The sequence below is a fragment of the Elephas maximus genome, chromosome 18, assembly GCF_024166365.1.
Source record: "Elephas maximus indicus isolate mEleMax1 chromosome 18, mEleMax1 primary haplotype, whole genome shotgun sequence".
Taxonomy (NCBI): Eukaryota; Metazoa; Chordata; class Mammalia; order Proboscidea; family Elephantidae; genus Elephas; species Elephas maximus.
The window spans coordinates 30,994,689-31,008,166 of NC_064836.1; the positions used below are offsets into that span (position 1 = coordinate 30,994,689).

General features: G+C 37.5%; 1 protein-coding gene across 1 annotated transcript; it reads left to right on the top strand.

Annotated features, from left to right (window-relative positions):
• Positions 1-10,898: 10,898 nt before the first annotated feature.
• On the top strand, positions 10,899-11,045 carry LOC126061624 (keratin-associated protein 20-2-like). The gene has a single exon (XM_049858283.1). It carries the CDS (start codon positions 10,899-10,901, stop codon positions 11,043-11,045), a length of 147 nt encoding a protein of 48 aa, XP_049714240.1.
• The last annotated feature ends 2,433 nt before the right edge of the window (positions 11,046-13,478 follow it).

The following is a 13,478-nucleotide window of genomic DNA, read 5'->3' on the forward strand; positions in this document are numbered from 1 at the left end:
TCCACACACCCTGAATTCTGAATCCTAATATTCCAAAGAGACTTCTTAACTGCAAATATTATTTTTTCTGTATCCCTTCATATAACCTCAGGAAGGCAAAGAGCAGAATTTGAAGCTAGTAGCAGTGAAGAGGGAGCCCTGGTGGTGCAGTGGTCAAGTGCTATGGTTGCTAACCAAAAGGTCGGCAGTCCAAATCCACCAGCAGCTCCTTGGAAACCCTATGGGGCAGTTCTACTCTGTTCTATAGGGTCACTATGAGTCGGAATTGACTTGAAGGCAACGGGTCTATGGTCTAGCAGTGAAGAGAAGGAATCCCTGGGTGGTGCTAATTGTTACATGCTTAACTACTAGCTAACGATTGGAGGCTAGAACTGATCCAGAGGTACCTCAGAAGACAGACCTGGTAATCTGCTTCCTAAAGGTCATATCCTTGAAAATCCTATGGAGCAATTCTACTCTGCACACATGGGGTAGCCATGAGTTGGGATTGACCTGATGGCAACTAACAGCAACAGGAGAGAAAACTCGAGATGGTGGACACCCTCTTCATTTTCGTTATCCCTTCTCTGGTAATCATTGCAATGAGGACAATGAGGAAGCCTTTTCAAATTTACCCAGTTCAACTCATCTAATGACTATTTAAAACAAGTAAGAAAAAAAAAATCTATTATTTTCCTGTTTCTAATTTCATCAATCTATGCTCTAATTTTTTATTATTTGTTCCTTCTGCTTACTTTAGATTTAATTTGCTGTTCTTTATCTAGTTTCCTAAGTGTTTCACTCTTGTTGTGCATAGGGTTGCTATAGTGGGAAGCAACCTGATGGCACCTAACAACAACGAGGTATAAGCTTAGATTATAGATTTTAGATCTTTCTTCTTTTCTAATATATGCATTCAATGGTATAAAATTCCACCTGAGCTCTGCTTTTGTAGTATCTCACAAATTTTGATAAGTGGTACTTTTCATTTCATTTACTTCACCATATTTATAAAATTTCTTTTGAAAATTTTTCTTTGACCCATATGTTATTTAGAAGCATTGCTTAATCTCCAAATATTTTGGGACTTTCTAGCTGTCTTTTTATTATTGATTTCTAGTTTAATTCCCTTTTGGTCTGAGGGTATACTTTGACTTTTGTTCTTTTAAATTTGTTAAGGTGTGCTTTATGGACTAGGATGTAGCCTATCGTGTTGAATGCTCCATGTGAACTTTAGAAGAATTCGTATTCTGCCCTTGTGGTTGAAATTTCTGTAAAAGTCAATTAATCCCAGTTGATTAATGGCGTTGTCATTGATTGATGGTCAACTATATTCTTCCTGATTTTCTGCCTGTTGGATCTGTCAATTATTGACAGAAGAGTGTCAAAGCCATAATAGTTGATTTGTCTATTTATTTCTCCTTGCATTTCTATCCTTGTTGGCCTCCCCTACTTTGACAATCTTTTAGATGCATACTCATTCAGGACAATTATGTCTTCTTGGAGCATTGACCCATTTATCACTATGTAATGCGCCTCCTTATCCCTGATAGTTTTCTCCTAGCAGGAATGTCAACACAGAATTATCAATGATAAAATGTATTCAATTAAAATTTTAGATTCCAAAGATAATTTTTTTTTTCCTCAGAGCTTCCAGGTAAAAATAAATGAATAATTTACAAGGGGAAAAAATTAGGCTGACCATCAGTGTTTTTGAAAGAAAAATTCAAAGGAAGACAAAATGGAAAAATATTTTTAAAGAACTTAATAAAAGAAATCATGAACCAAAGATTTTCTATCTAGTGAAATTGTCCTTCATTAATCAAGATATTAGACAAATAGTTTTCAACATACACGAAATTAAGGACCCCTGTACCCACAAGCCCACATTAAGCAACCTAGTGGGGGATGAGCTTCTTCCATTCAAGGGATGACTAGGAAAGCTTCAGCAAAATACTGTTGGTGAATATACATGGAGACAGAGTGGGAGACTAGTATACATGAATAATAAGTGCTTTGACAAAGTGCATTTATCAAACTAAAATAAAAGAGGGGCGAAGGTAGAAGGAAAGAGGAAAATAGAATACACTAATAATCATTGTATAAACAACAGTAGAAGTTTTAGAATTGAATATAAACAGGTAAATGAAATAAAAAAAGGTTAAATGAGAAAAGAAAGGGGTAAGAGCGTTACAACTTGGCTTATTACCAAGGTAGCCATTAGATAAAAAAATCCAAATTTTAAAATAAATTAACTTTAAAATTTATTTTAATTTGTTAATTCTTAAAGCATTTAAAATATTTTAAAGCATAAAGAATATGAAAAAACACACCAGTCATATCAATACATGTGAATGGGCTTAATTGACCTATTAAAAGAAAACATTTTCAATTGGACTCATATAGCAAGATCTATATATGCTATTTGTTGTTGTTAGGTGCTGTCCAGTCAGTTTTGACTCACAACAACCCTATGTACAACAGAACAAAACACTACCTGTCCTGTGCTATGCTCACAATTGTTGTTATGCTTGAGCCCCTTGTTGCAGCCACCCTGTCAATCCATCTTGTTGAGTCTTCCTCTTTTTCACTCACTCTCTACTTTACCAGGTATGATGTTCTTCTCCAGGGATTGGTCCGTCCTGATAACATGACCAAATTATGAGAGACAGTCTTACCATCCTTGCTTCTATGGAGCATTCTGGTTGTACTTCTTCCAAGACAGGTTTATTCATTCTTCTGGCAGTCCACGGTAAACTCAATATTCTTCACCAACTCTGTAACTCCATAATAGCAGACTTTAATACAACATTCTCAGGACAAAACAGATAATATGGAAAAAATAAGTAAGAATAGAGAAGATCTAAACGGTATAATCAGCAAGGTAGACAGATTTACATTAGCCTCTACACACTGATAATGGAGAATAAAACTTCTTAACAAGTTCCCACAGAATTCCAACAAAAATGATCATATATTAGGTCATAAATAAAAATAGTAAGCTTTTAAAGTAGAGATACTGTGATAAACACTCTTGTATTGCCATGCAGTAAAATTACTGTCCTGTATGATTTTACTTAAAAATAAGTTGAGAAATACCATAATGCTGCATTACATCCAGCTTCTTGGAGCTAAGGACAGCCCCCAGCTGATAGCATACAGGGACCTCAACCTAACAGTCAGTAAGCAAATGGACTCCTCAATTCAACAACCCCAAGCACCTGAATTTGCCCAACAGCAACATGAGCTTGGAAATGGACCCTGACCTAGCTGAGACTCAGATGAGTTCACAGACATGACAAACACATTAATTGCTGCATAGTGAGACCACAAAGCTTTCACTTTATACCTGAAAAGCTGTTGCTATCCAATTTTTATTGCCCACAATTTCAAGTCAAGGCATTTTACAGTCTACAATTAGTTTAGAAAGTAATAGATTATAAAACTATTTCTTAGGTAGTTTCTTTCATTTATATATATAGATATATATTTTAAAGATTAGAAGTAAACAAAGATATCATAACAGTAATCATTATTTTAAGAGCTTTTATGGCTATGAAAGATTGGGGAAATTATCTTTTCTTTATTATTTATCATACCAAAAAACCAAACCAAACCCATTGCCGTAGAGTTAATTCTGACTCATAGCCACCCTACAGGACAGAGTAGAACTGCCCCATAGAGTTTTCAAGGAGTGCCTGGTGGATTAGAACTCCTGATCTTTTGGTTAGCAGCCAAGTTCTTAACCACTACACCACGAAGGGTCCATATGTCAAGGTATTATTTATCATATGTCATGGTATTATTTATTAATAATACTGCCTTTATGGTTGAGGGTTACCCAGTAGATTGTTGTTATTAGTTATGGCCAAGTTGGCTCTGACTCATGATGGTCTGATGTACAACACGACAAAATGTTGCCCAGTCCTGCTTTATCTTCAAAATGTTGATATGCTTCAGTCCATTTTTTTTTTTTAATTGTTTAAGCCACTGTGTATTTTGAGTGCCTTCCAACCTAGGAGACCCTTTGTCCAGCACTATATTTGACAATATTGTGTTGTGATCCATAGGATTTTCATTGTCAAATTTTTGAAAGTAGGTGGACAGCCCTTCATTCTTAGTCTATCTTAGTCTGGATGCTTTGCTGAAATCTGTTCATCATAGGTGACTACTGGCATTTGAAATACCTGTGGCTAATTTCCAGCATCATAGCAACACATCAGCCACCACAGTATGACAAAGAATAGATTATCTAGTTTATCAGATATTTTCCTTTATAGCAGAAAAGGAAACTGAAGTTTATAAAAATGAAGTAACTTTATTAAGACAACTGACTTTGAATCGGTAAAGAAACTGACCTAGAAACAGTAAGGAAAAATATCTCCTGAAGAAGACAAGAGTTATCTTTCTTGCAAAATAAAACAAGCAACTGTCATTAAGAAACTTTGGACTTTGAACATTGAAGACTGAAAAGAAGACCAGGTTCACTCTTCCGGATTAAACAAGTTTATTAGGTCAACAGAGAAATAAGCTTCAACATAAAAATCATCAAGACAGTTGAAGTGACACTATCATCCTTATGAAAAGAGAACTGTGAGGTCACAGGTGAATTTCAGATTCTCCCATGTCTTGTGAGGCAAATTTAGGGAATTTGTAGGTTAAATTACAGGTCAAAAACAGATCATACTAGACTTTCATGAAGCTAAATAACCATCACCCAAGGGAGAGGCATAGAGGATGTGGCATTCAGAACTGGTGAATCATGATGTCCATGTGTACAGAGTAAGAGTCTCTCATGGTACCCTCAGTAGTAGTAGCCAAAGCCACAGCCATAGCCACAGCCACAGAGAGAATGGGAGCCATATCCATAGCCACAGCTCAGTCCACGGAAGCCACGGCCATAGCAGGAACCATAGCCACAGCCCAGGCCTCTGTAGCCACAGCCCAGACCTCCATAGCCACAGCCCAGGCCTCCATAGCCATAGCCCAGGCCTCCATAGCCACAGCATCCGTAGCCACGGCCCCCATAGTAGTTTCTGTAGTAGCTGCAACACACGGTGTTGGTTGTTGAGGTTGTCTTTGGGTAGAGAACAAGTGTAGGTGACTTCGGTCTGGACAATTAGCCCTGCAGAGGGCCTCTTATTTGCCTTCAGTATGGGTGGGGCCAACCACATGTGCTTATGATACTGGCCAATTTTATGACTAATATAATTGTTGTGTTGTTTCACGACTAAAAGGTAGGACCTTAGGGGAATTGAGAAGGCTTAGTTTCACCAACTGAGAATCTCTAATTAACACACAAAGCTATCTATAAGCCAAATCTCAGTGAGTATTTTCAATCAGCCCAACTGACTTGCTCTTGACCACAAATAATAATCTGCTCTTGAACATAAGTAATTTTCTGCTTTTCTCCTTGATCTTCCACAATTATGTTCTACTCCAACTCATGAGATTTTTGAACACTCTTTCCAATCCAGGTCAAAGGTTGGAATAGAGTTGGCTAGAATTAAAGTGTAGTGGATAACTCTGGAGACCCTTTGTCCTTTAGTCAACCCTCCTCCCTTCGGTCAGAAGTGTGAGGACTCAAATTCTTTAAATTTCATCTGCCTTCATATGGCCCCATGAGAAATTCAAGTAAGAAAACAAGATTTTAACTCAATAGAACAGATAATAAAAGGAAACGCAATTGTTTATTCATTTAAAAGTCTCCTGTCTGTGTATGTGCCTTTGAGGTATATTTTCCTAAACGATACACATTGTTGTGACCAAATGTTATTCAGTGTCCTTCTCAGTAGAAACTTTATTAGCTGAGGATATCTTGACCACATCCCTGTAAATTTTCCCATGAAGGAAATGGCATTAGCCTAAACTTTCACTCTTAAAACTCAATACGTTAATCGATCAATAAATTGAATGTGATAAATTTTAATGACAAATAGTGGCAATACTGTAAGAGTGACACATTCCTTCAAACTTCATAAATTCTACCTATCCATATTAGATCACAACCAAAGAGGGGAATGCATTTTGCATTGTTTCAAAATCATTAAGCAGGTAATTTTATTTAAATTAAATGGCTGTGAAAAATATTGTCTAAAATGTACCACAATGTTCCCAATATCAAAACTCATGAGGCTGGAGTAGGAAAAAATATAAAATGATCCTAGAAAATTGTGTTGCATCAGAAAGTAAGGAAGTAATCAAAGACTGAGAAGAAATATCGCAAAGACTGGAATTTTCTTCCACTGGTTAAATCTGGGATTATTTGTGCGTATGAACTTTATAATAAAGATCATACCACACTGAATAAAATAAGAATGCATGAGTTTATACTAATGTAATTAAATAACTAAATGGACAAGAATAGAAAGGTCTTTATTGTAGTAAAATGCCAATTAACAAATACTGTAAGATCGGGTAGTGAGAAAATCATCAATGGATTTATTCAGTGGGTGATGATTTCAGGAGAACAAGATATTTATAGAATCTCTAAGAATTTCCTCACAAATTATGTCTTCATCACAAATGGAAAACCAGTGACATTATAATAAACCTGGTGAAATCACTTCAACAAAATGATCAAAGTTAACATCAGCAATATTGGGGCAAACCAATATTACGTGCATTCTCTGGTATATTGCACTGATGAGGAAATGGCATTGCTTCAATGACTTTCCTGCCAAAAATGCATAACCCCAAACTACTCATGAAAAGACAACAGGAAAGCCTAACTTTTGGGACATTATAACAAAACCAGCAACCTGTCTGTACTCTCAAAAAATATGACGGTCTTAAAATTTAAAGAAAGGCTGAGGAACTGTAGAGATGACTTCTCTGTCTTCATTGTGGCCATACACGCAGAAACATATAGCTCAACTGACATTTTCTACTCCCTTTAAAGCTATATTGCACTTTTCTGTGGTCCTTCATAACATACTGGTTTTGTTTGCTTCCGACCTGACAAACTGCTTCTCTTTATTATCTTTTTTTTTTGACTCTTCTTTTAGAGTTTGATTTTAAAATACCAGAATGACTAAGGCTCTGCACTGGACCGTTTTATGGTCCAGCTCTTTTCTGGTGGACCATACTCTATGTTAGAGCTCTAAATAACATCTATTCCTCAATCAATCCAAATTTGCACTACAGCACTGGGTTTTTTAAATTTTTACCTGTGTTTTTTTGACAATGCAAAGGCAGATGACCATGTGGATCTTAACAAAATGTGAGTAGAATTTCGAAGAATGGGAATTCCAAAACACTCATTTGTACTCATGAAGAACCTGTACACAGGCTGAGAGGTAGTCATTCGAACAGAACAAGGGGATACTCCATTGTTAAAATCAAGAAAAGTGTGTCTTAGAGTTGTATCCTTTCATTACACTTATTCAATCTGTATGCTGAGCAAATAAGTGGAGGAGCTGGACTGTATGAAGAAGAATGGGGCACCAGGATTGAAGGAAGACTTATTAATACCCTGCAATATGCAGATGACACAATCTTGCTTGCTGAAAGTGAAGTGGACTTGAAAAACTTACTGATGAAGATCAAAGACCACAGCCTTCAGTATGCATTATACCTTGACATCAAGAAAACAAAAATCCTCATAACTGGACCAATAAGCCACATCATGACAAACAGAGAAAAGATCGAAGTTGTCAAGAATTTCATTTCCCTTGGATCTGCAATCAACACCAAAGGAAGCAGCAGTCAGGAAATCAAAAGACACATTGTACTGGGAAAATCTGCTGCAAAAAGACCTCTTTAAAGTGTTAAAAATCAAAGATGTCATCTTGAGGACTCAGATGCACCTGACCCAAGCCATGGTGTTTTCAATGGCCTCCTAGGCATACAGTAGCTGGACAGTGAATAAGAAAGACCAAAGAAGAACTGGCACATTCGAATCATGGTGTTGGCACAGAATATTGAATATGCCATGAACTGCCAAAAGAGTGAACAAATCTGTTTTGGAAGAAGTACAACCAGAATGCTCCTTAGAAGCAAGAATGGAGATATTTCGTCTCATGTATTTTGGACCTGTTACCAAGATGGAGCAATCCCTGGAGAAGGACATCATACTCTGGTAAAACAGAGGATTAGTGAAAAAGAGGAAGACTTTCAACAAGATGAATTGACTCAGTGGCTGCAACAATGGGCTCAAACACAACAACATTTGTTTGGATGGTGCATGACCAGGCAGTATTTTGTTCTGTTGTACATAGAATCATAGAGTGGAACAAACTGGATGGCATCCACCACCACCAACAACATATCCAACTATCTAACACTTGTACTTGAGCGCTGGAATCCTGGGGTGGGGCAAAACGTTAAGCACTCAACTACTAGCCGAAAGGTTGGTGGTTTGAACCCACCCAAGAGGCACCTCAGACGACAGCTTGGTGATCTGCTTTCCGAGGATTACATCCTCGAAAGCCCTATGGATCAGTTCTACTTTGATATAAAAATGGTCATGATGAGTCAGACTTGACTCAATGGCAACTAACAACAACAACAACTCTGACGCTTAATTGGCATCAGGAACATAGCATGGCCAACCCAGAGCCCATGATTCCCTGAACCTCAGCATGCATCCTATTCTGCTTTTACTGTCTCAAGGCGTAATATAAATCAGAGGATGAAACAACACCCAACCCCCTACAAAAAAGATCCCCTCAGTGCCTTTCAATATGCTGAGAAAGCCCTGCCCTTGAGGCCTTAAATGATCTGGCCCTTATCAATCTCTCTGAGTTCATCCCCTATCGCCCTCTCCCATCTATTTACAGTGCTCAATCCCACTGACTTTTTCTACCCCAACTCAAATGCATCAAGCTCACTCCCATGACAGGGCCCTGGACTTTGCACTCACTGACCCCACCATCTTAAAATACCAGCAGGAATCTTTTTCTCCACCTCCTAATTCAATTAAAATGTTACCTCGCCAGAGACACTGTTAATGACCACCCTATCTAAATTAGTCTAACCCCAGTAACTCTTTAAATTTTATGTAACTCACCTAGTTTTATTATTCTCACAGCATTCCTCCCAGTTAGAATCTGACTTACTCACTTAAAAAATCCTGCCTCTTTACCCCTCTATCTCAATCGTTAGCTCCACAAAGTAGAGACTTGGGCTATTTTGTTTACTGCACCTTTTCCATTCCTTATAACGATGCCTGTCCTGTCACAGTGGGTTCTTCAAGTTTTGATAAATGTGTAAAAAATGAACAAATGAATGAAAATGCCTTAACCTTCTACACACAAACTCCAGATTCAACAATCCCCTTCTTTGCTCTATTTCTGGAATAATGCCTGTGAATAAATCCCATGCATACATGGGATGTTCCTGGATCATACGTTTTTCATTTGGAATTCCTAGCTCTTTTTTAAATGTTAAATTGGTCTATATGCACTAAAGTTTGTGGGTCACTGTGCATAATTCCATATATCTCTCTCTGGCTATCTGTTTTACTCTTCTCTTATTGATATACTCATAATGCTTTGGGGGATTTGGAATGGTATGCATTTTCAAGTAAACAAATATATTAAATATATTAATAAATTAAAATACATGACTTATGTATTAGGAGAGAAAAACATGAACTGTGAGACACAGTTGGTACCTGTTTTCAAACAAATTTTATTCTTATTGGGCAAGACAGGTCTAAGAGTCGGTGAGACATTGTACAGATAGATTTTGAGATGTTTATGAAGTCATTGGAGATAAATGGAAACTCAGAGACATGGGACTATCTTCATTAAGATGATAAGATTAACAGGATTTTTTAAAATTATTATTTTGTTGTTGAGAATATACACAGGGAAACATACACCAATTCAACTGTTTCTACATGCACAATTCCATGACACTGGTTACATTCTTTGAGTTGTGCAACCATTCTCACCTTCCTTTTTGAGTTAATAGAAACTCACTGCCCCTAAGGGCGGTATCTAATCTTTTAAGCTGCTCATGTCACTTTGATCCCATATAGATAGTAATCAAAAGAGCATAATGCTTAAGGCAGACATTTTTTACTAGCTAACTAAACTATTGCTTGGTTTTAAGAAGAGGATTTTCATAGGCAGTGGGGAATTCAAATGACACATAAAGTAAGGCAAACACATGCGAAAAGTGTGAAAGCGGGTTTAAGCATAAAATGCCCACAGCACAAAGATGTCAGTCGGCTTTCCCTGAGTAACTGGACACCCAGGAAGTTTCTCAGACTGTGTAGATTTTTGTCTCTGCGTGAGCTTCCCCCGTGTATGCTCATCCTGGGTTGGCACAAGGAAAATGATGGTCGAAAGCTTTCCCGGGTACAAAAGGAACTTGCCAACTAATAGTACAGCAAGCGTGAGGATGGTGGAAGAGGTAGGATCTTGCTGCTCTAAGAGCATAAACTAAGTATAAACCAGGGGGAAATTTTCATTTCTGTAGACTAGGAAAAAGCACTGTATCCAAAATAAAAAATACAGACATTGGGGCTGCTTTCCCGCTACATCTCCATCCTTCTCTAACCTAGCCCAGGCCACCTTGCGGTCCCAAGACTGCATTTATGGCTGAAGAGGAGGATGCTGACAAAGGAAAAGAAAATGTTTCAAGAGGCGAGGTGCTTTGTGCGATCGCATGGATGCTAGTCATCAAGTTTAATTTTGGGATCTTAAATAAATTAGGAGATGAATATCCCATAAAGGCATGTGATTTCATTGTTGGCATCCTGACACAGGACAATTTTGTCTTGAACATAATGGTTAAGAGATTTTTGAGGTTTTCTTTTTAATGCTAGTAATTCTGGAGAATGAGTCCAGTGTAGACTTTGGTTTGTCCCACATTCCATTCAGGCTGTATAAAAGGACCTACACGGACTAGGAGATTCCAACACCAGGAGCTGATTTTCTGCCTCAACTGAACCTTCCACTCCTGACACCATGTGCTACTATGGCAACTACTATGGAGGCCTGGGCTACGGTTGTGGTGGCCTGGGCTGTGGCTATGGCTCTGGATATGGTGGCTATGGTTACACTCACTACCACCCATGCTGCTATGGAAGATACTGGTCTTCTGGCTACTACTAAGAATTTCTGATTGCTGGCCACTTTGGGTTATTTTCTTGTGAGACACTAGATAAATCCACAGAGTTATTCATAACATCATTGTTACTGGCTGTCAAAATTGGACCACATCTAATTTCTGACTCCCATGGGTTGGGATTGAATTGATTGATGAAAGTTCCTACTAATTACGGGGGAAATTCTTCAGTATTTTATTTTCATATGTTCGTGTACATCTAATGTTAAAAATTCCATGTGGGAAAATTTCTAATTTTGCTTTTTAATAAAGCTAATTGCTTTTACAAATGTGCAGTGCTTATTGTATATATTCATCCCTCTCCATCATCTGTGCTCACTTGTGTGTGTGTGTGTGTTTAGAAAAAGAGAGACAGAGAAGGACAGAGAGAAACTGCAGAGTTCATAGCTATTTTAGTAAATGATATGGAAAAACAGACAAGGTATCACTGATGGCTTTTTCCAATCAGTGTCTGTGTAAAAGTATTTTCATGTGCATCTCCAACAGCTACTATACTTTGCATTGATCTAATCCAAGTTGCACCTTTGGAAAAAGCAATGTTTGACCCAGGTCATTAGCAAAAAACTATAGCACAGTTACTATTTCCTATCACCACATTCTGTTTTCTATTGCAATTTTCTCTGTCTTTGTAGTCTACATTTAAACATGAGCTTCTAGACAGATATTATTCCACCCCTACATCATGTAATCTGGCTTCTCCTTTTCACTCACAGATAAAAATTCTCTATAAAAAGCTGGTTGATGTACCTGATAGTAGTGTGTCAAAAACGAAATGGAACACTTGATGATCAAATGGCAGAATTTTGCAAGACCAATGAACTATTCATTGTAAATACCTTTTTTCAACAACATAAATGGTGACTATACATGCGGACCTCACCACATGGAATATACAGAAATCAGATTGACTACCTCTGTGGAAAGAAATGTTAGAGAAGCTCAACAGCATCAGTCAGAACAAGACCAGAGGCCAACTGCAGACCAGATCATCAATTGCTCATCTGCAAGTTCAAGTTGAATTTGAAGAAAATTAAAAATGTCCACTAGAGCCAAAGTATGATCTTAAGAATATCCCACCTGAATTTAGAGACCATCTCACAAATACATTGGATATATTCAATGCTAAGTAGTGTGATGATATCAAGGGCATTATACATGAAGAAAGCAAAAGGTCATTTAAAAGACAGGGAAGAAAAAATATCAAAATGAATGTCAGAAGAGACTTTGAAATTTGCTCTTGAATGTTGAGTAGCTAAAACAAATGGAAGAAATGATGAAGTAAAAGAGCTAAACAGAAGATTTCAAAGGGTGGCTCGAGAAGACAAATTATGACAAAATGTGCAAAGACCTAGTGTGAGAAAAAAAAAATGGAAGAACACTCTTGATATTTTTTAAACTAAAAGATTTGAAGAAAAAATGCAAGTCTTGAGTAGCAATATTGAAGGATTCTATAGAAAAAAAAATTGGATGACGCAGGAAACATCAAAAGAAGATGGAAGAAGTACACAGAGTAACTGTACCAAAAAGAATTGGTCAAGAGTCAAACATTTCAGGAGTTAGAACATGATCAAGAATGGATAGGACTGAATGAAGAAGTTCAAGCTGCAGTGACAGTACTGGCAAAAAACAAGGCTCTTAGGAATTGACAGAATACCAATCGAGATGTTTCAACAAATGGATGTAACACTGCAAGTGCTCATTTGTTTATGCCAAGAAATTTGGAAGACAACTACCTGACCAGTTAACTGACTGGAAGAGATCCATGTTTGTGCCCATTCCAAAGAAAGGTGTTTCAACAGGATGTGAAAATTATAGAACAATATCATTAACATCACACACAAGTAAAATTTTGCTGAATATAATTCAACAAGGAGCTGCCAGATGTACAAGCTGGATTCAGAAGAGGATGTGGAACCAGAGATATCATTGCTAATGCCAGATGGATCTTGGCTGAAAGCAGGGAATACCAGAAAGATGCTTACCTGTGTTTTAATGGCTATGCAAAGGCACTTGACTGTGTGGATCATAACAAATTATGCATGACACTGCAAGGAATGGCCATTCCAGAACACTTAATTGTGCTCATGTGAAACCTGTACTCCCAAGAGGGAGTTGTTTCACCAGGACAAGGGAATACTGTGTGGTTTAAGTCAGGAAAGGTGTGTGCATCAGGGTTGTATCCATTCACCATAATTATTTAATCTGTATACTGAGCAAATAATCAGAAAAACTGGACTATATGAAGAAGCAGACAGCATCAGGATTGAAAGAAGACTCATTAACAACCTACAATATGCAGATAACACAGTCTTGCTTGCTGAAAGCAAAGAGTACTTAAAGCACAGACTGATGAAGATCAAAGATTACAGCCTTCAGTATGGATTACTCTTCACCATAAAGAAAACAAAAATTCTCACAAC

Excerpts from the sequence above, each read along its gene's own strand:
- LOC126061624 (XM_049858283.1), top strand. The coding sequence starts at position 10,899 with ATGTGCTACTATGGCAACTACTATGGAGGCCTGGGCTACGGTTGTGGT.